The sequence below is a fragment of the Pieris napi genome, chromosome 10 (assembly GCF_905475465.1).
Source record: "Pieris napi chromosome 10, ilPieNapi1.2, whole genome shotgun sequence".
Taxonomy (NCBI): Eukaryota; Metazoa; Arthropoda; class Insecta; order Lepidoptera; family Pieridae; genus Pieris; species Pieris napi.
In genome coordinates, this window is record NC_062243.1 from 7,271,324 (window position 1) to 7,296,110 (window position 24,787).

Consider the following 24,787-nt stretch of genomic DNA (forward strand, 5'->3'; position numbering starts at 1 on the left):
AAATATTTTACGAGTTAAGTTTACGAGTTTTGTTTCAAGGTGCTTAATGCCTTTCACAGTGTAAATAAACTCACGGGCAATTAATTAAGACTGATATATATTTATTCTTTTCCTTTTGTGCACCGAATCCAGAAACGACTCGCCTTTTATGCGCCGTGATTTTTATTTTTTCTATAGCATTTATTATAATTAATTGCAAAGTTAATGTTATTCTGTTACAATTCCTTGCTTAATTAACATATCAATCAATCCTTGACAGATAAGAAGATAATGAACATCCTGAACCAATATGGAAATCTACTTAATTTTAATAAAGGCAAAATGTATTTTGTCATATGAGCTTTCTTAGTTTATAAGCAGCTATATTTCTCGTACCTTTTAATAATATTTTTTATCAATCTTCATTCGTTCGTGTTGAACGTAATCGTTTTTAGCGATAAGATCACAATTCATCACGTGATCTCTTAACTGTGTGTTTTATTATGTTTCAATTGAAATTTTTATTTATTTATTTGGGAAACAAAACAAACAAAACAGATACATCTCTATACAATAAAAAAAGTAAAAAAATAAAACATAAAATAAACACATTAGATGTATCCACAAAAAATTTCACTACTAATAATTACTACTACTAATAATTGTAGTACATATAGTAATACTTACTAATCTATTTTTTGTGATGAACTACTTTTAAATGTAAGAGACACAATGTTTTAACCTTTGTAGTAAATGTTTTTGAAATATAAAATACTACTATTTTACTATACTAATATACATATTTTGGTTTGTAACACGTAGAAGTTTATTTAACTACTTATACATACGAAACCCTGTTTATATCAGAGTAATTGTCATACAATGTTATGTTGTATTCAGAAATAAATACTACCTTTCTTTAACAGAAAACGAGTTGATAGATGCTTGTCTAAGTATATGTCCACGAGTGTAAATTAGTGTAACATATTACACATATTAGATTTCATTAGCGGAACTATGTCACGTGTTTTTATATAATTATTTAAATAGCGACAAGAAAGGTGTAAGTCCAAGTAATTAAAACAAAAATGTATAATAGAGCATTAAGCGATTGGTATTCATACTCAGCTTGAGATTGTTCTTATAATTTAGTTTTTATTATCGTAATTAATTTATTGGTAATAACAGTATATTTCATTAAATTTTGTTCTTTCTGTGTTTAAAAAATAGTATCTCTGTCTCGCTCTCTCATCACATGATTAAAAGCGATTATTTATTTTATATAATGACTATAATAGGATAGTTTTTTCCTTGTTATTTTTGAAGCTACTTCAGTAAATTTTTATATATGGGTCGCAGATGTAAAATTAAGACCGAAAACGTACCATGAGGGTTCCTAGGTTCATCGTCACTCCAAGCCAGGCCACTGTTCCTCAAAATCCGATTAACAGAAGACACCGATGGTATGGAATGCGGCTCGCACACTCTCGCGCTGAGAAGTCTTTCGCGAATTTCCCACGCAAACATACCAGGGTTTTCTTGCTTGAGACGCAGTATCTTTTTCACGACGGTCGGTGTTGCCACTTGCTGGAAATAAACATTTTTTATTATTAATTTGTGTCTTAACGAATTTAAAATTCCTACAAATATTTGATGAAAAAAAAAATTCAAAAGTTTGTTTAAAAAACCTATGATTTAACTGAGTGTACTATATAGGCCAGTATGGCTGAAAACCTGGACCGTTCACCTAAAGGGCCACGGCTCGAACGCCTGAAAAATATCTCCAGACACCATTTTGTTTCATGCATTTTGTTCTAAAAAACTAATGATAATTTAGCCTACCTAAGAAAATGTGAAACCAGAGCTCTCCATAACTAGGTTAGATTACTTAAATAGCAACACCTCAATCGTATTCATAAACTTTACATCATTAACAAAGTGTTGCAGATGCGGCATTCCGCAGACGCGTGAACTTAATGGCTGTTTAATAATGACATACATCGATACGTTGTTTGTTTTACCGAGAAACGTCTCATTCACTACAGGGAAGTACGTGTAATTTGTTTTTTCAACCCGCCCACAGCAAAAACGGCCAGTAATTGTTTAAAAACCCATTTGTTCCATGCAAGTGATATTACTAGTTTTAAGTTTCGTACCTATAATTACATTGAAATTAATTTTACACCTTAACTCTGGAATCTAGACTATACAACATATTTATGCCATTCTTATCTTAACATTTACGATATAATACGTTTCGACGTATTACAAGTATAACAAATTAAAAAAAAATATGATTATGATACATAATATGTATTGTTATATTTTCAATCGAAATAGTATATTATGGAAAACCAATGTGAAATAAACCTTAAAGTCAGAGGAATATTTTAATAGACAGATGTTTGAAATGTTAACAGAATGCACGGAAACCACATGTTATGAAATCCATTACGATTATCCAAAACGCAACTTCTAAAAAAATAATTATAACCTTTATGGTCTGTCAAAGATAATGTGTAAATAGTAGCCCAGTTGAATTTCGAGGCGTTAATTTTAGCGGGAAACTAGTAATTACGCCATTAGACGCTCAATCGATATTCTATAGTTTTTTTACTGAGATGCCAGTGGACCTTTAGAGGGTTTGTCTAACGCCGACTTTTTAATATGGCAATGACTACTTTGTAATCTGAAAATCGAAGGATACTGCAATTTAGGTAATCTATGATTATGCTGATGCGCAAGATGTTACGTGTCAAAATATTGATGGTTTGTAGATTTTTTTGGCGTTCCAATTTTGAAATTTTTCGTTTACTGTTTTCTTTAGGTTTGAAAAGAAATAACTCTTTAAATGAAATTATTTTTAATCCTGAATAGAAAACCTGCTACTTGCAGAAAGTGTTAGATAATTTAAAACATTAATTAGTCCATTTTATCTTTTGTTCTAGTATAATAAATGAAATATTTAGAATTTTATCTCTTATAAATTTATTAATACAAATTCTATTTCCTCTATCTGAGATCGTAGATTTAACAAGAAGCTTAGACGGCTGCTTTTATGAGCACAAGAGATAAGAGTTCACAGATTAATATGTAGGTATATAAAACAGCGCATGTTATTCAACAATATCAAACATTGGAATTTTTCATTACGCTGTATCTTTAGTAGGTAATAAATGAAATGAAAGTCCGTGCGAACAGCCAGGTGGAAGTAATGACTTGCTTAGTTCCCCGGCTTTCCTCATTAGTTCATATTCAAGTGTTGCCATATCAGGAAATTGACTAGTGATGGCTCTATCTTTTAATTTGATGGTCACTTATTTTTAGGTAAGTGGTTGGGGCGCGCTTTGATTGAGTATATGCAAGATAAAATACCTAATAATCATCATTTATATCATGAATATATTTAATTAACATTATATTTTGTAAAGAAATATAAAGCAATATTATTGGAAATGCAGAAATACAATATTTTTGTTGAACGAATAAGTGTAGTGTAAGTAAGTCTTTATATTGATATTTGAATTTCGAATGTACAAAATTGACAAAATGAAATACACATTACCTCGTATGGCATTTATGAAATAATTTTAAATTTTATGTATGATGATGGTAGTTTATCAAATCTAGACAATTATTTATTAATTTTAATTTATTTATTAATTTGTTGAATCGATCGCACCACTAAAAAATACAAAAAGAAGCTATAAACGAACAAAAGCAGGAGAATCAAAATGATCCGTTAGCATCAACGATATTACGGTACGAAAGATCGATTATGAAAGCGGTAACGCAGTAGCATTCCGTGACGATCGGTTCCGTACGCGACGCTTTTTGCGCGCCAACATCCATCATACCTTGACACATCCAATATAAGTTTTTGCCGCTCGCAACAAGATGGCGCTCTAACTGTCCACAGACGCGTGCACGATTAGCGTTTCTTATTACCGATTTCTATTAGACTTTCCACCTTCCTGATGGGGTGAAAGATAATTTGCCGGGGCGTGAGACCGTTGCTTTAATGGCGGATTGATTCGATATTAATTCGAGGGAGGAAGAGATTCTCCGCAGTTAATATTGGCTTAATGGTATTGCAGGTGCATTGCTTGTCTAGGTGACGTTTTTTTAATGATTGCGACACCGTTATGTCAAATATCAAAGGTGATGGAGCATTGAGGATAATAATCATCAGGTAATTTCTAGATTAGTTTTTTATAAAAGTTTTTACTATAGATAATCTTCAATTGAATAAAAAAAACCATAAATATATAAATGCTATCTCGGGCAGTTCCAGTTTAATATAAAATAGTTCTAACTCTGCTAGTTCCTAGCAGCGAGCGATTTGCATTAATCCTGACAAACATCATAGAACATGATGTTTTTATGGACCGTAAGTCTATATTATCCTGCACTTCCTAGTGCTGCGAAGATGACTCATAAAACTTAGGTACATAAGTGTAAAGAGAGCCTAGGAATGCGTATGTAGAGTTTGTGTAGTACTTTCTTTCATATTTTGATGTATGTGGCAACACAAATACCGGCGGTTAATAAAAAGAAGAAAACGAATGTCACTCAAGACAGACTTTAGAGGAGTAAGATATGTATATTTTTTTCCATGGGTTTTTCTATAAGAATATAAATTAATGACTTGTTTTGTGAAGAATAAACCAATGAACAAAGTTAAATATGGGTTATGATTTATTATAAGATAGAACATCCCATAATTGGTGACCCCGACGTGATGTGAAGTTCCCGACGTGATGTGAAGTTTCCGACGTGATGTGAAGTTTCCGACGTGACGTGACCACTTTTTGGACTCGCACTCCCAGTTGAGCACGGGCGACGAGGGCGCAACGACGAGGTGCGGCCCCCAATCGTGTCGCTCCAGGGCCAGGTGCTCCAGCAGCGCGATCGTCTGGATGGTTTTTCTTTTCACGAGTCATTTGTCGCATTTACAAAACACTTCAACTATATTATTGTGCATATATTGTTAATTGTTATATTTATATCTATTTGATATGACAACCTATATGTTTACAGTTTAGCTTACCTGTATACTAACCGTGTGATCTGCCACTGCACCTCTCTCACAGCTACAAATTTTTTTTTTATTATTTCATCTTGCTTGGTCGTGTGGTATAATGGCTGATAGGGAATTAGAACTGCGATTACAACAGCTGACACTGGAGAATGCAGCTCTTCAGCAGAAACTGACTGATATTGGATCTACATCAGAATCAACACTCAAGTCTGAAGAGCAAGCGGTGTGCAAGGTAACTGTCAAGTTACCACCTTTCTGGCCTGATAAACCAGCAGTATGGTTTGGGCAGGTAGAAGCTCAGTTTGATATAGCGGGTATTGTTGGTGATAATACCAAATATAATTATGTAATAAGTAGATTAGACGAAAAGTTAGCTGGGGAGATTGAGGATATCATTACCAGACCCCCACCCATAGGCCAACGGTATAAAAAGGTAAAAGATGAGTTAGTACGGCGTCTTTCAATGTCAGAGGAACAGCGGGTACGCCAGCTTATTAGTGTAGAGGAGCTTGGAGACAGGCGACCATCGCAGTTTCTGCGTCATCTGCGTTCGTTAGCGGGTAACACCCTTACAGATGAAAATATTTTGCGCCAGCTTTGGATGCGCCGTCTTCCTCAAAATATTCAGGCTATTTTAGCTTCGCAAACTGAACTGAGTCTGGACAAAATAGCAGACCTCGCAGACAAGATCACAGAGATATCAGGACCCAGCCACCAGGTGTACTCCTGTGCGATGCCAGCGCCTGCACCATCGGTACTGGATTCTTTAGTAAAGACAGTGGAAGATTTAAGCAAGCAAGTTGCATCTCTTACCAACTCGCATCCTCGCGGTCGCTCACGCAGCAAATCAATATCTAGACAGCGTTCTCGCGGTGCCTCACCTAGAAATCCAGATATGTGTTGGTACCATAGAAGGTTCAATAGCAGGGCAACCAAATGTACCAAACCCTGCAACTGGCAACCCGACACCTCGCCGTCGGAAAACAGGAAACACAGTCAGTAGACGCGGCGACTGATTGTTCTCATCAAAGCCGCCGTATTTTTGTTACAGATAAACATTCGAAACTCCAGTATCTAGTGGATACTGGCTCGGATCTCTGTTGTTTTCCTAAGCGTCTTGAAAAAAACCGTCGTGCTTCTGCAGATTTTGATCTAAGCGCTGCGAATGGGAGTTCTATTAAAACCTATGGCAACATATCTTTGCATCTTAACCTAGGTTTACGCAGGGATTTCCACTGGAATTTTGTTATTGCGGATGTTGACACACCGATTATCGGCTCCGATTTTTTAAGTCATTATAATTTATTACCGGACTGCCGAAGCAAATGTCTCTTAGATGGTAGCACTGGGTTATCTATCCCCACTTCCATTGCATCCTCCAGTCAATCCAGTGTCAAGACCGTTATTTCTAATAACTCTAGTTTAACACACATACTTACTGAGTTTCCTGATGTCACGCGTCCACCTGGTCTACCTAGAATCATCAAGCACAGCACCGTGCATTATATTAAAACTATTGATGGTCCTCCTGTGTCGTGTCGTCCCCGTCGCCTGGCACCTCAAAAACTTACTGCTGCCAAAAAAGAATTTGAAGACATGGTTCAATGCGGCACAGCAAGACCCTCTAAAAGCGCTTGGTCGTCACCATTGCACATGACACCCAAAAAAGACCACACATGGCGTCCTTGTGGCGATTATCGCGCATTAAACGCTAGGACCATACCAGATAGATACCCCGTTCGTCATATCAATGATTTCGCCTGCAGCCTCGCTGGAGCTACTATTTTCAGCACTATTGACTTAGTGAAAGCGTACCATCAAATCCCCATTTTTGAAGAAGATATCGCGAAGACCGCCATCGTTACCCCGTTTGGCCTCTTCGAGTATCCTTTCATGACCTTTGGGCTGCGCAATGCTGGCCAAACCTTCCAGCGTTTTATCGACGAGGTCACGCGGGGTCTCGATTTCTGCTTTCCTTATATCGATGACGTGCTTGTTTTTTCAGTGGACGAGAGCAGCCACAGAGAGCATCTGCGCGTCCTTTTTAAGCGCCTACAAGATTACGGGGTGGTGATCAATCCATCTAAGTGCATTCTTGGTGCCAGCGAGGTTGTATTTCTCGGATATCTCATTAACGCTAATGGTACGCGGCCTCCTCTGGACCGCGTTCAAAAGCTATTAGATTTTCCCCCTCCTGACACCGTGCAAGGCGTGAGGCGTTTTCTCGGTAAGATTAATTTTTATCGCCGTTTCATCCCTCATGCCGCCAAGTTTCAAGCGCAGTTAGTAGACGCTTTAGTCGAGATCAATGGCAAAGGCTCCAAACCGTATCCATGGACGCCCGAGCTGTTGAGAGTTTTCGAAGACTGCAAGAAAAGTTTATCAGACGCCACGCTACTTACACATCCAGTAAATGATGCACCTTTGGGTCTTTTTACAGATGCTTCTAGCATGCACATCGGCGCCTGTTTACAGCAGTTGATCAATGGACAATGGTGCCCTCTGTCATTTTTCAGCAAGAAACTGACTCCCAATCAGTCGCAGTGGCCTGCCTACCATCGCGAACTTCTGGCGGTGTACGAAAGTGTACAGCATTTCCGTCACATTCTCGAGGTGCAACATGCAACCATTTTTACAGACCACAAACCATTGCTGTACGCTTTCGTACAGCGTCGAGAGAAATTGGCTCCCGCACAGCTCAACCAGCTTTCATTTATTTCGCAATTTACAACTGATATCAGACCCGCCATTGATGGTAAAACCCTGAACATCGATTTAAAGGGGAAGGACGTAACTGTAACTGTGGATCGCGTTAAACCAGCGTTTGTCGAGCAGTTTGTTTTTCCTTCAGCTCGCACACCTAGCTTTGTACCCGCTGGCCCTGCGTCGCCGTCATTACTCTCGCCTACTGTGGAAAATATTCCTCCCATTTCTGCCCCTAATCCTGTTGTTACCAGGTCAGGCAGAACGGTTAGATTTAAGACTAGGTTAGATTTGTAAATATTAAGTTTTTCTTTGTAATGTCAAATATTTTAAGTTTTTTTTATTTTATTGTTATATACTATAATTTTTCGCCTTAGTTTTTCTGTCTCCGTAGGGGGGTGGTGTAGCGTTTGTGTAGTACTTTCTTTCATATTTTGATGTATGTGGCAACACAAATACCGGCGGTTAATAAAAAGAAGAAAACGAATGTCACTCAAGACAGACTTTAGAGGAGTAAGATATGTATATTTTTTTCCATGGGTTTTTCTATAAGAATATAAATTAATGACTTGTTTTGTGAAGAATAAACCAATGAACAAAGTTAAATATGGGTTATGATTTATTATAAGATAGAACATCCCATACGTATAAGTCGGTTGTAAAACTATGTCTTATGAATATGCTGTTTCCTCCATTATATTGGCTCTCGAATTTTCGTGGCGTCACAGATAATTACAGTATATAACAGATATTTTGCTTTGAATAGGAAATTAAGTAAACATTTATAATTTTATTTAGTGCCTTTTTCTACAACACATAATGTGACAGGCTACATAAGTCGGATTTACACAGATAATATTCGCTTTATGGTGGCTCACCTAGATTATATTGTCAATATTATTACTCGCCTCTTAATACCGTAAAGCTGCTTCATAAAACATATTGGAAATATTATATGATATAGGGTTTATCTAGCGCTTTGGATAAGCTCTCTATTTATTTGAGTAATATGTTTTTAGATACAAAAAGGCGTCGCCGTATTTCAAGGAGTGGCTTTTGTGTCCAACTAAAAACATTATTGTACGTATACCTTATACCTTTTAAAGCAGAATAATGTCTTCATGTGTGCGAAAAAAGAATATTATTTATATAGAATCATAAGTTTATGGTACAAATGGTCTACAAACTATAAAAGATTAGTTCAAATTCAATTTATTATTAGCAATAATTGTCCGCTGTTGTTGTTACCTATTCCTATTGTAATTAACAACGAGATAGCCTCTTTTTGTATCAAGATATAGTTTTTTTTAAATCCCGCATCGTAATCGTTGTTATTAAGGCATAGATAACCACGCCGGTTGACAATTGACAACGGTTGACAGGTGCCCGCTCCCATGACCCGCTCTGACCAATCGCTGTTACAAATTACTCGATCAACAGATTACAAAAGGAACCTAATTATTCAAAATGGACATTTTGATCGAATCACATTTTACAATAGATTAAAGATTTAGAACTTATCTAAATAAATCTAACTAATGTTTTATTTTTCAGTAGCTGGAATTTATCGCTGAGGCTTGAAATCGACTACTTGTTCTTATGACCGTAATTTTTTTTTAAATCGGAATACTTGAGCCGATACTTCCAATCAGCTCTCAAATCGTATAATTAATTCGACATAGGTAGAGGTACCAGTTCCAACCTGAACTTTTAGGTTAGGTTTAGGTTAGGGTTAGGTTTTAAGGTACATCTCGTATACAGTATAATTAATATACTACTACTATACCATATTATAACATTTCTTATTTAGTTATATACGTAATCCAATATTTTTTTGGCCAAATTAATATTTATTAATATCAAACTATTTTAAAATTTGGTACTACGCGGTGCCCGGTAAATATAATACGTAATTTTTATTTTAACATTTACTCATTAGCCATTTACTAACTATGTTAAAATGCCTACTTGATCTAAGTATGACTAGATTCTAGTACAAACTCATCATAGTTCCATTAATAAGAGTTATTTAAGATTTGTCATGCATAGAGTTTATTAGCAAAGTGATTTATGTAATTCATGTATTGTTTTTTAGATGATTATATAACAAATTTACTTATTTTCTTACGTAAATTATCATTTACTTTGCATTAGCGGTGGCAAGATGTTATGTGAGGATTATGTAATAGCAATCAAGAGGTCCTTATATACCTCTAGTGCACTTATATTTAATTAATTTTATTTATCTATATATTAGAAATCTTCTAGATCTTACTTATACTATACTTATACTTCCTAGAGCTGGAAATATTATGAATGTTATTTCTCGGGTCCGAGTTAAACGGGAAACGTAGCACGAACTATGTCAAAATCCAATACGTTTTTGACATATGGGAGTCGCTCTTAGCGCTACGTTTTGTTCCTGAATCTGTGTTTAAGATATTTTAAGCAGTATTCGTCATTTCACTTTTAATAGTTTCAAAGGTCTCAATTGATTGTTATAGCTAATTTTACTTTGTATTACAGTAGTGGAAAACAATTAATAAAATAAAAATTTAGAACTTTGCCATATGAAAATTAATCTCGTATTACGCTCGTACTACTCGGTGTTGCTTGCGCAATTAAACATGGCTAACACGCTGGCAACACTAAATATTCACGTTATTCTGTTTGTCAAAGCTGTTAATGTGGCTTTGGCATGTTATTGGACTCTCGATGTTTATCAAACTTTTCAATAATATACGAATATGTTTTAAATTCATGGGAATTGTATCTATTTGTCTTCCCTTGCTATAATTAAGGCTTTAACACGAGTTATAATATTGATTGACGGTTTTTTGTAATTACAGTTTTATCATGAAACATCGAAACACAGGTTAATTTGTAATATATTGCATATAAATGTAATTACACGTTTATTTTATAACAAAGTTTATTTTCTACCTATTTTAAATATTATTTTATTTATTTATAGCAACACGCGTTTTTTCCCGAAGGAGTAAACAGTGACCACAGATCTCTACTTGCTACAGTTCTAACATAGCTTTCTCGCTTCATCTACTCTTATGACATTCCCCTTGCAATCTCTGCTCATTGGTTATGGCTACTTTTAACTTGTCCCTTCTCTAGTACCTCCTAGATTTGGTCCAGGTATGTACGGCAACCTACCCAACCCGATTTCACCATCCACGGTTGCCTTGTATATAATTGTTAACCGCTTCTCATTCATCCGTTCTAAATGACCAAACCACCTAAGCATTCCCTTTCGTATCCTTGTCATTACGTCCTTTTTTAACCTCAGTGTTACACCACACATATTTCTTAATGCTCTCATTTTCTTGGCATTGATTCTACTCTCATTCTTTCTCTGCCACACCCAACATTCACTACCGTATGTTAACGTCGACATAAGCACTCCCCTATGTACGGCCAGTCGAAGTTCGAGATTTCTTGGCACATTAACGAAAACGCTCCATTTACTCTATTCCCAGCATTCACTCGTCCTTCTATATCTTAGTCATACTTTCCTACCGGAGCAAACATACAGCCCAAGTACACGAACTTCTCAACTTTCCACTTTTTCTCCATCTATCAAAATATCGCATACAGTCGTATTGACATCTTGACTTTAAGTATTGATATCAATTTTTATTCGTACTGGATTTTCATTAATATGTATAATAGGTATATATTTAAACTTCTGTAGGATCTTTAAAAAATAATAAATACCTATTTGGTTTTCTACCGCTAACAAGTCCTGCCAAAAGCCGAAGGTACCTACTCGGAGGTGTTAATAATAATTATCGGTTACTTAAGTCTTACTTAAGCCATAGATATTTTAATAATTAAAATAATGTTTTGTTAAATCAATCATTCAGTGAGAGAAAACAGATAGAAGTATTTCATCCCCTCTTTAGATATATCTATAATTATCTATCTATAAGAGATAATTTAATTAAAACTTTAAATACGGTTATATATTTAAAAAAAAAATGAAAAAGCTATCAAATTGAGATATGACAAAATGTTTTGACCCTCTATTACCGTTTTATTAATATAATCGCCGGAAATAGGCAGTCAGGGGTAAGTTCAAATACGGGTTAGGTAGTGATTTTATTATGTGATAGCTAAAACAAGGGTTACGCATCCCTTGGACATGCGTGATGTGGGTGAGTTCTAATTATAAAAAACAAAATAAAAGATATTCTTGTAATGAGGTGACGTTTAATAAAACCTTTTTGAAATATTCTTTTTAATGTGTTTTCTGGTCTAAACTAGAAATTTCGCACAAATTCAATCAAACTGAGGAGGCGATTGTATACAAAAAGTGTTCAAGAGATAAAATATCATGCATATATAATGCGATGCTTAAGTTTTTAAATAGGAATAATAATTTTTCTGTGTTATTTTTTGTTTTATTTCATACGAGTTGCCTGGTTCATTGGATATGACCGCCCGTTGCACAAAATAAAAATTTTTGATATAAAGTGTTCATAAATTTATATAAAAACTAGCTGACCCGGCATACGTCGTTTTGCCATGTATATTTAAAAAACAAAATAGGGGTTGATCGTAGAGGGGTGAAAAAAGTAAGGGTTGTATGTATTTTTTAATGCTGTATCATAAAAAAATAGAAATTGAAAATTTTGTCTAAAAAATAAAAAAAAATGTAGGGGTGGGGTACCCCTAACATTTAGGGGGATGAAAAATAGATGTTGGCCGATTCTCATAGATACCGGATAAGCACAAAAAATTTCATCAAAATCGGTCAAGCCGTTTCGGAGGAGTATGGCAACGAAAACTGTGACACGAGAATTTTATATATTAGAAATGAACACAATCGATAAATTTACTTCACCCAGTAGAATCCAGATGCATCAATGTAAGAACTACCGTTAATATTTTACATCGTTTGGACTATGTATAAAAACAGCAAGTACTTGTCAACTTACTAATTGGGAATATAACGCTTTATTATATTTAAGTACTAAATATCTCGGAACTGTACTGTAATTTCCACTCAATACTTTACCAAGCTACGGTAAAAAGCGTAGAAGAGAGCAAGAAATCAAGGAGTAAGGATGTTAAAATTTTGCAAATTCTAATTCTTTTATAAATATTCGTACAGTGGCTTCCAAACTGTTTACTCTATAGTAAATAATAGAATGTTATGTAAAACAATATTTACGCTTGCAATGGATGTTTTAATAATATTCTATGTAATCTCCTGAAAAAAGAACTGAGCCTATAGATTTAAGTTAATAGACCGGTAGGAATAATAATTATGATTTATTTTATATGCTACAAAACAAGAAATCGCAATTACTACCTATTAAAATTTATATTTCGAGAACATTAGTGTTATAACAATCAAATTTAGTGTGAAAGTGGTCAATATGGGCACACCATAAAGCCGAGAGCGCTGTGATCTCTAATTATGGTCATTTCGTCGTAAATAGTGGCCATCGATCATAAAAAGCATAACTTCTGCTCGTAAAAGCAAAGGCGAGTCGGTGTGGTCGATTGAGTTGTGCGAAACGTGGCTATTTTTAAGTATTTTATTGCTTTAGAAATGAAATAAATAATTTTGGTAGATATTGACGGTGTAAACACTTAAAAAAAGCCTTTTCAATAAACTATATTACTACGCTAGAGACGCCTCTTATAACGCTTAGCCCTAAATATCAAAAAAATTAAATGATCCAATATCTTGAAGCTTGACACAGTTGATTGTCACTTGTTTTTCAGTCCTTGTTTCGGGAGCTGATGTACCAACATCATGCTCTTTAATTAATTAACTTTTATACTAAAATGAGCGATTCACGACTTAAATTTTGACTGCAGCATTGATGCGTTTTATTCCCTCATGTACGACATTAACCTTACCGCTAATTGTTCGATAGCAACCGTAAAAAATGTAACCTAATAATAAACGGACGATTAATCGATTTACCGGATCGATTGAGAATAACTGGAAACATAACTTGAGATTATAATCGATTCGTATTTAATAGGTTTTTCGTTAAATGCCTTTGTGAAGTACTGGGAATGCCAAGTTCAATTATTCGAATGGAAGCCATATCGAGCGGTAAACGCTTCTGTCGATCATCGGTAAATAAATGCGTGACGTATGTGAATAATTATATGAATTTATCGGCTACTTTTCCATCACTGATGATACGAACCATCATAATCCTAACTGTCCTCGTAGATGATAAATGTTTGCAAGTTGTTTTTACACATAGGTAAATGTTTGGTACTTTTCCGATGCTTGATACTTTTGCGATGTTTGGTACTTTTCCGATGTTTGGTACTTCGGTTCAGCGGGATACGATTTTTTTTATCATAATTCTATGTATATAAATAAGACAATTTTTTGCAATTTAATATGATTTTTTTCAATAATCTTTTATATACATAGTTCAAATACGTTTTTTACTTGGGTAACTATTATACAAAACTCCAGAAAATCGAGCATATCTCAAAAACTACATAGCTGATTTTGATAAAACTTGGACTGTTCTCTACGTTAGAATATATGTACTTGATTAAAATGATAACTTGATATGACTTTTAGTGATAGAGACATAAGAGGACTAAAATACATACGCTTTGTAATATGTAGTCAAATATTATCTAATTCCTACAATATAACATCTAGATGTCAAACTTAAACCTTCCTCTTTGAAGTAGGATAAATTGAGTAGGCATATCCGATTCTTGTTTTCAGTTTATAGATTATACCTCAAACAATTTCATCATGTCCAATCACAAACACGACCCGTTTTCCGCTGCACCAATCACAATCAAACAGAACGCGCTATTGTTTCGTCTTTTGTTTTACATACCAAAAAAGTTTTTAATAATATCTAACGACACGGATTATATTAACCGTTTTACTTAATTACAACCTGTCCAGCTGCTAAAATACACAATGCACACGTATAATAAGTTCCATGAACCGTGCGCAAAGCGTCAAGAAGAATATTATTTATACTATACATGTAAACAAAGAACTTTGTTTATCTTTTAATTAGCATGAGTTTTCTTAAGCGAAATCAGTAACGGTGGCCATTTGTTACAGAAACCACAGCCTTGCGTGTTTTCCCACACTCGCGATTTGATTTGGACGAAATCGAAGTTATTGGTTAGCGTATTTATTGAAAGAACTGTATTCCATGTCAATAAAATTTCATATTTTATTATAATTTAAATTTTAGTTGACAAACAGTGCTTAAGTATTTGGTCCTTTAAAATTAAAGCATATATTTTTTGTTATTTCTTTGATAATTTATGATTTTTAACATGTTAATGTTTTTTTTAGAGTCCGCTCTTATAGTCTGTGTAACTTTGGCGGGCTTAGTCTAGTTTGAGAATTAAACAGGAACTAACGCGAAAAACTGTAGCTTGCAAAGCTCTATGGTTTTATGGCCAAGATGAAAGCAATATTCAAAGCGTCGAGGTGATACGGTTGGAATTTCATATTCTGCCTCGATGTCTGATGATGAAACTCAGCTACTTAGCAGGTATTAATCTAAACAACTCCTTTGAAGGTAGATGATGCAGAGAGACCCTACATCTCTACGCAACGCCAAGGGATCAAGCCGCTCGGAAAGAGATTGGTCGTCGACAATTCGAACCTCACTTTGTTAAATACGGTTAAGTGGCAGGAGCTGGTATTGGGGAGCTCCCGCCCAGAGGTGAGAACAGTACTTCACGTGGGGCCGACGTTTTATAAAGGATGGCCGAAGTGAGCACACCAAGCTTCTTGGATGCTAATGTAACCTTTATCTCCAAATGACCGCGAAACTGAACGTCGTTCGATATGTCAACGCCCAGTATCCCGATGCTGACTGTGGCTTTAAGAAGAGTGTCTTCGAAGAGAGGAGTAGCAACAAAGGGTGATTATAGCGGAGAGCGCACAAACTTGTGTGTTCTTGGGGTTAAATTGGATTCAATTTTATTGATCTATTTCTGCTTTGTATTAAACACATCATTTATGGAGTACACAATAAAACGAGTAATAAAATAAATTTCCATTTCGCTACATCAATATTTTCACTGATGGCCCAAGTTCGTTTCTCGGGCAGCTTGATTAGTAGTCAATTAAACATTTCCATAAAAGCAATAAAATCTCGGTGATTCGGTACATTTTGTTATAATCAATTTTTTGGCGGCGGCATTCGTTTGTGGATACAAAATGTATGGTTTATTGGCGTACCGAATTTAGGAAGGCCGATGCGTTCACCGCTGCTCAGTTTTCACGGGTTTTGGGGGCATGATGTGCATAAAGAATATCTCTAACGAAATACATGTTGTATGGAGAAACGTTAACATACAACTATATATTTTAAAAAGAAGAATAATTTGATATTGTCAAGGGCTTAATATATTTCTTTACCATTTTATTAACAACTACGACGTACCTACTATTTATATGCGTTTCTATATGTATTTAAATAAATTATTTAGGTTAGGTTAAGTTTATTAAATGTAAATAATTCATTTTCTATCCATCAATTTTTAATTAATATTATTATTATTACTATGTAGGTTAATGATATTTTAAATACTGTATACTGTATGTGTGTTGGAAAAAAATATTTAAAAAAGCTTGTATATTTTTGAGTTCGCTCTCATTAAATGCGCGAAAGGTTTACAAGCTTTTAGACTTGTAAGGCCTCAATGCATATGCAATAAAAATCACTATTTAAAAGACGGAGTTTTAAAATTAATAATGCTTCAAGTACACAGAACCCGGGGCCGATAAAATAAAACCAGCGTGACTAAAGCTCACCTGAAGAAGCCGAAAGTGGAGTGATTTTATAGTTTATAATTACATGTGATTGCCGCCGTGACCCCTTCACTCGGTTTATTGAGCCGCCTACACCCGTTTTGTTTATTATTTTTGTTTGAGCATTTTCGTATATTGTGACAGTTACTGTATTTCTAAAGAATATATAGTTCGCAATATTCTTTACCTACGTAGGAATAAATAAATAGAAAATGAAAAAGTTTAGTCACTGTGGCAGTGTGCTGTATTGCGATACTTATTCGTTAAGCGAGGAAAGTACCAACTGGGGTCACCGGTACTATCTACCAGGCGGCGATTTAAATCTATAGCACCTGTGCTCTTGAACCCGACGGCCCATGAGTCTCTACTTCAAGGGGAAAAACGTTTATAAAGAATAGCTTTATTGTCGACATTAATAATGTAAGTGTTACCATGTGATAACTTTAGATTAGTACGTATTGTAATAAATGTAAATACTTTTTAAATTAAAATATGACAATATTAAGGCATACCTATTATATTCCTAAATTCTCCATTCGGCATTTCATATCTTAAGATACATAGTATTGTCTTTGATTTACATAACCTTTACACATTTAAAGAAAAACGCTTTTTACCGGATTAAAGTTATGTATTATTATTATAAATTTACAACTATTTGACATAATTTTAAATTCGTTAAGTAGTCACCGTGACCACGCACGCTGTAAAGCACGCGAAACGTCGGATAAATTTAAAATTATGTCAAATAGTTGTAAATTTATAATAATAATACATAACTTTAATCCGGTAAAAAGCGTTTTTCTTTAAATCTTAAGATACATAAACTTCATACTCAGATGTTTCTACAGAATTATTTTTATTACGAAAGAAAGATTTGATATAATCGCCTATGTTTATTTAATAGCTACTTGCTTAACCCGACGGACTCACTGACTCGTACAAAAAAATAGGAGTATCGGTTACATAAAAAATACATTAAAAAAAAAACATACCTTCGTCTTACTCCCGCCGATAGAACCAGGTCTAATAGACCCGGTCTCGTAGAACCTGGTTAAGATCTTGGAGACGCAGCCATGAGAGACAAGTAGCTGTCGACTGATGTCACAGGGTCGTACACCAAGTATGGCCAGCTCCACGATTCTCTTTCGTACCATGTCAGGGAGGGGCCGGCCGTTGACAAAAACACCTCCCAGCTGGTTGACACCCGCCTGGCCTGGAAAAAAACGTGCATTCGAGTAACTTCTCTATATCTGAATCAGTAATGAGCAATATGTGCCTTTTTTTAGACTGAAAAATGGGGCATTCTTAAAAATGTTGACTGAATAATTAGGCATTCTTAAAAAATTAGACGGAATAATTAGGCATTCTTAAAAATTTAGACTGAATAATTGTGCATTCTTAAGGTTTCAGACTGAAAAAGTAGGCATTCTTAAGAATTTTGACGGAGTAATAATTAAAACACTAAGTTTTAGTATTAGATACCTTTGTAGGGTTTAGATGTATATTCTGAGGATCTTCGAAAGTTATATTTATGCGTAGGAGTAAAATCTGATATAAATAATAGGCTATCTATATCGCATCGTATTCATGTTACCTTATACGCGCTTTAATAATTTTCCAAACATACAAAGTTGAAGAAAAAACAATATTAAACATCATCAAAAGTTCGCTTTATGAAGACATCAAATAACACTTATTTATGGGGTTCTTATCAAGATGTTGAAAACGGTCAGGAGCGAAATTTCGTTCATTTTAAAATAATAACAGTCTAAAAATGGGTAGGTTTTGGGTTACCAATATTATCTGCAGAGAATTTAAATACGCACCAAGTAAATGCAACTTTTAATTAAATCTTGATTGTTTCTTCACAAGTCGCTTACACAGTTTGAATCAACACCAAACACAAAAAAACACTAGGTACACTTGATATTTTGTAGATATTATTCTAGTTAATAGAGTAACTAAAATAATATCAAGTTATTTTTTTCGAGTCTAATAAATTATACAAATCACTTAGATTTTACAATGTGTTCAAAAGTCGTTCATCGGACCCCTAAAACCTTTTCGACAATTGGTCATACAGGTAGATGAGGGAATAGGAAATTTGGCAATCAAATAAATATTAACTCAAATGAGACAGGTGAACTCACCGTCCGAAAAATAACAACCTTTTGTTTCTTTACATTATTGTCTTGTTAATGAGTATTATTTTTTTATGTTATTTTTTTGTAACAGAAGTAACATTTTTATCCGTGTAATTTATGAGCTAAGAAATTTATGCGAAATATAAATGTTATAGTAAAGGAAATCCGCTACCTATTCGTAAGAATTGGCTTGTAACAATTGCTCCCGATACATATAACTTTTTTTTTATGGCTTTGGCACGATTTGTGCATTAGCCAGCGTCAAGTATATAGGATTTTTTTACAATTCGTGCTTGTCTTTAGAAATTCGACCGTGTTCCTCAATGTACGGTTTAAGCACTCCCGCACAACCCTCCCAAAGGCCGAGAATAAATTTAAATTAAATTAAAACTTGCCCTCGAACCGGGAATCGAACCCAGTACCCCTCACCTAGCTGCCACTTAATAAGACCGCTAGACTATGAGGCCCCTAAATATAACTTTATCAAAATAATACAACCATTGAATTAGTGTTCACTTGTTTTTGAAACGAGAACAAAAGAACGTCTTTCTTACTATTGAGGGATAATTAAAGTCTATCCTTTATATCATTTAGTGGAACGGCTCCCGGTGCGAGGAATCGTAAAACTCGAAGTAATTTGCGACTTAACTCGGAGGCGCGGTATCGGATAGCCGTGAAATACCGCTACGGCTAAAGGTTGTACACATTGCATTTTTAACAGTGACGCATTTTTTTTTTAATAACCCTCTTGTCTTTTACTTGAAACTGGCATAAAGTCAAAACTATTGTCATAATATTAAAAAAAAAACCCTCTTGTCTTTGAGGTTTTATCGATATATTGTCTGTGGATGTTGATTTTATTTGATTCGAAATTTAAAAATGTTTGATGACGATGCGCTGTTGCGATTTATTACTGTCGCGAATATCACTAAAAAAATTGGGCAGTTTATGAAATACAAACATTTACAATAGAATATTTTATTGTAACAGCAATTTAGAAACTTAAAAATACATTCCGCGTGTTTGGCAACGCATTACGTTATAGTGTCACAAATCTAAAAGTCTAGTTATTGTAGTTTTAGATTGTATTTTTTTAGTTTTCAATTTACTACATATATTTGTGACAAAACTTAATACAACATTTTTAAAACACACCATAGTGATTGGACCTCATACTTCAGCTATGAAACACAAATTTCTGAAGGCTCTATAAATATATGACAACCAAGTGACAACTTTTTATTTCTTCATAAGACATATGGCTGTATGGACTAAAGTTCTTGCCTTTTTGTTCGTGCCTTTCCCATAAGGGATAAATTAATATCATCATATTAAAGACATAGACATCAAATATTTCCCAGCTAGGAACGGTTTATATTGTATAATTCAATTGTCGTTTTTAGTATTTTTCTTTACTTATTATTGTTACATGTTGAACTTCCACAAATATTTTAATATCAAAGCCAAATCGATCGAGCCATTCTCGAGGTTTAGTGAGACCAACGAACAGCAATTTTTATATACATATTTATAAGATTAAGCACAATCTACACGATCCCTTACAATAACGCCGATGTTTGAAGTATCGTGTTAAAAATTACACAACATAACTTCATGTGGATATCGACTTTAAGAGATAATAAAAATTAAATTGCTAAGAACAAATTAGTAGGTTAATTTTATTGCATTAAGATAATAAATTGTGGCACTGCAATTGATGACTTTTACAATGGCTGCAGCAGTTAAATCTAGATGGTCGAGACCATTATGTGCGAATAGTCGAATTAAAAATAATTGATTTCTGTTCGCAGCTTTGGTTACAGCTGAACGTTAATTGAATAGTGCGTTGGATTAAAATTAATTGAATTTTTTAAGAGATTTATGTATTTTTAAAGACTGAATGTTTGAAAAATTTGACTTATCTGTTTATATTCTATACATTTGACGATCTGATCCTAAGCTACCCAGTTTTGATTCACTAGCACTCTTTTAGTACTTATCTACGAACAAATTATTCATATTTGGTATAAGAGCGTTCGATAAAGTTGTTACCAGCTTCTGATAAAGAACAAAATCCTTAAAACAATTTAGTTAAGGCTAGTCCAATTTATCTATATATATAAAATGAAACCCATTTTCCGTTGTCACGACATAACATGAAAACGGCTTGACCGATTTGTCTGATTATTTTTTTATAATATTCCTTGAAGTACGAGGATGGTTCTTACGGAGAGAAAAATTTAAAAAAAATGAGTAAAAAAGTCTAAAAAAACACTTTTCTATATTCCCATACAAAATATTCGTAATACTACTTAAAAGTCAATTTGAACTTTAATACCATATCATAAAGTTCAAATGTTAGTGGAGGGGTTCCGGGAAGGTAAATTTTTATTTTTTGACATAATGTATTTGTTGTCTTATCAACTTTCTTTTATCTTACTAGCTAGACCGGTGTCCCGAATAGCAGATTAGTATTTAAAAAAAATAAAGAATCGACTGTTAGGCGGTACGATATTCGCCAGGCCAGCTAGTTTCCTATAAAAATATTGCTATGAAGGTGTTATTAAGAAAATCTCGGAACACAATGTGATACTAACACTTTATGATATAACTTACAAGAAGCCTTAAAAACTGGGATTGCACGTGATCTCAGTTTTACAATCCGATCGTAAAACGTTATTTAAACTTTTTCTTAGTGAATTGCTCGTATATACCGCAAGTTATGGTGATGTTTATGACTTGTGACTGATTTTATGCCGCCGGTCGGTTAACACGGGTGCTGATTTTTTTTGCAATTCAATCTCCGTTTTTTACGCACTAATTCATGTGTTTGTCTCTAGATGGCGCTGCAATACTTGGCGATTAAAAAGAGTGGCGGAAAGTTTCTTGCCAGCCCTGCGATTCTGTAACTCACTTTTCGAACTCACACAGCGGTTTTCGCATCGGCGGTCGCTCTCAAATCAGTCGTGAAGCAGTCATTTTATGATTTGGCATTCTGATAATCAATAAACTACAAGCTCCCACCTTCATCAGAATGCCGACTCGCCTTACGCCCTTGACTTGCGAACTGGTAGTAAATGTAAATTTACAATTAATTTAACTTCTTTTTGACGATTCATATGTGTACTTGTTAACCTATATGAATAAACATATTTTGAGTTTGAGTTTGATACATCCATATTTCTATATCCACAATATTTACAAAGGGACGCTCACATTTACGTTTCGTACGTCTGAGCTAAATATATGTATAGAAATCTTACGTCGGCACGAATATCAATCGAATTTGTATGGTCACGTGTGAGCTGATTTCATTCCCATACAATTTGTAATAAACTATTGTATTACGCTAAGCATTGTCTGAAATTTGTCTTAAAGACCTGGGTACGAGCCAAAGTAATAATTGTTCGTACATATATTTGAGATGGCTGTAGTAGCAGTATAGAAACCGAAATTAAAAATCATGTATTATGGAGGTTTCACTCTCAAGACATTGAGTTATGTCAACTGTCAACTTGGCATTGTAAAGATTGTCATAGAATTTTGGAAAGTGGGATTTGAAGGAAGATTGTAAAAGAAACTTTGGGTATGTTCCGATATACACTGCGAATACTGTATAGTGCTCCCACTGTTCAAAAATTCGTTCCGCTATGGACTGCCAGTATACAGCCGCAGCGTCCTAGGGAAATATATGACGTCACAAATCCCCGCTATACTTCTACTGCGAGCACTGGCGTTTTCGAGGTAAGGTACTCGCAGTGCTTTGATCACGTGATCAATCAAAACCACTTGAATGCCTAATGGCTGATATAACTTACAGTTTAATAACAAACATTTAAAATTCTAACTTACTTTCTTTGTAGTATTAATTCAATTGACAGTTAATATTAATATAGATTTTTTTAATGCGATAATACTCCAATAATAGTTTTTCTTGTTGAATTGAAAAACTTTGATGCACTCATTTGAAAACTGTGTCGAAAAACGAAGCTGACTAGTATACTGGACTGCGTTCCGTTTTAAATTGTAACCAGTATAGCTGGCTATAGAGAAACGGTTTCACAGTATACTAAATTGACGGTACTCTGTACAGTGGTCGCAGTGTATATCGGAACATACCCTTTGTATCTTATAATTTTAAAAAAGGTCTTATGTCTCTATCTGTCATCTTCTTACAATAGTATGTATAATTTTTAAATTAAGTTTTTGACTTGCTTAATCCTTTTTTTTTTAGTAATGGATCGTTGTAGATGTGAAGAATACGAGGATGCTGTGAAAAAGCTCAGATTCTACACAGTTGGAACACTAAGGCCGGATATAATAGACAATTATAATAGTGAGTATTTATTTCATACTACCAATGGTTTTCGAAATGAATGCATGGACTTCCCTTGCCAATTTCCTTTTAAAACCTGACTGAAAAAGGCACAAAATTTAATAAATAAATTAACAAGGTTTCTTGCATTGCCTCTTTGATGAAGCACTGATAAAAATCTTTATAAAAACCATTCTTTATACCTACCATAACTTAAAAATAAATGGCTACTTATCAAAATAAATCAGGTAGACATGGTTAAAAATAAATATATTTAGTAACATGCATTTCCTGTTCTAAGGGTCTGGCTTTATAGCAACCTGGGTTCGCCATGGAGTGGACTACGAAGATATGAAGTTCTCTAAACCAAAAGCTTATAGAGTGCTTGATCCCAGTGAGTTGCCACAAAACAAGATGGCGCCAGCTGTCAGGAAAGTTGAACAAATGTGGTGTCCTTACCTTATTACTAGACGCAAGTGGTAGTATAGACTTAACGCTGCTAATATTTTGATCTTTCATAGTAATAAATTTATTTTCAAAAATTCGAGTGCCAGTACAAGAGCCGATAAAATAAGGGAAATCTTTAAAATGACTTGTATGTAAATTTTATTGTTTTATTTTTACTTGATTTTAGAGAAGTTTTGGATTATATAATATTTACCTATATTTTAAATATATTCTGTCTTTCCTAAAGTTTGGTTTTATTATTAAAGCATTATTTTTGGTAAACTTACTTAAAAGCAAATCTGAATGAAGAAAAACGGCATATTGCGGGTAACAACTAAAACGAGTCTAGAGCGTCGTAATAAGCAAAATTTATATAAAACACGACACCGTAGATTATTCTAAGATAAAGAGTTTTATTTCTTTATAGAAAGGCACTTGACCGTAATTGAAAGCTTCCTAGTTTGAGAAGTGTCCGTGTTTTTTCGCTTTTGTTAGTCTTCGTATCTTTTCAGACCTCGAAGCAGTACCCAGCCCTTCTAAAGATATTTCGTATTGGTACGAGAGTCATGCTATGCTTGTAATATATTAAGTACTACTTATTATCTAAAATTCAAGGTACGCTATTCTTAAACGATTTCTGCCCCACCACTTATATGTACTCGTGTAACTAATTCTAATTACGCGTTAAAATTCTCGCTTCTATTCCGAATGTGTCAAATCCGGAAAAATACTAGTTTCTTATCACAATACAAGACTACAATCTGTATCTTGAACCAAATCATTTCGCGCCATTGCCTAATCTGTGGAGCGGAGCATAGATTATAATTTAATTGACAATATAAGTTTATGATATGAAATTGTAACACAGTTGTAAACAGCCAAGTAGAAAATCGAATTTGATGTTAAATCGTTTGATGTGCCGTCCGAGTTTTTTTATATTTTTTACTATTGGATCGAGGCCATTCTCTGCATACAATAAATAAACTCTGCTTTGATTAGTATACAATCATGATAAGAATTTAAGCTATATGAATCTTAAGGAAGAGATAACGTCCTTTTGCAGAAATTTTTATCTTTGCTAATTATAAGACGTTTTTATATGTATAGCATTTAAAAAAAAATATTAGATCACATCAAAATAACCACGCCAGTGTATTAAACGTGCTGTCATCCGTAAGTTAGATACAGAAATCTTTAACAGAGACATTTGGCTTGGCTTCACATTAAATTGAGCATGAACTTGTCACGTCATTTAAAGATCGTCACACTAATACAACTAAAAAATTATACGCATTTTATATTACAAGAACTACAAGACAGACATATTACCTTTATTATTTTTTGTGTTATTTCAACATTTA

The 24,787-nt window shown here is 34.3% G+C and overlaps 1 protein-coding gene and 1 long non-coding RNA gene across 2 annotated transcripts in view; one reads left to right on the top strand and one right to left on the bottom strand.

Annotated features, from left to right (window-relative positions):
* The window catches only part of LOC125053159, a 49,957-nt gene that overhangs the window by 2,239 nt on the left and 22,931 nt on the right, over positions 1-24,787 (bottom strand). Inside the window, exons 3-4 of the mRNA XM_047654391.1 lie at positions 17,513-17,733; positions 1,365-1,566 (exon numbers count right to left, since the gene is read on the bottom strand). Coding sequence (XP_047510347.1) covers positions 1,365-1,566; positions 17,513-17,733 — 423 coding nt within the window. The remainder of the gene's footprint in view (positions 1-1,364; positions 1,567-17,512; positions 17,734-24,787) is intronic.
* On the top strand, positions 22,842-23,531 carry LOC125053160. Its single transcript, XR_007117536.1, has 2 exons — positions 22,842-23,000; positions 23,281-23,531. It is a non-coding gene; the product is annotated as an uncharacterized LOC125053160 (long non-coding RNA).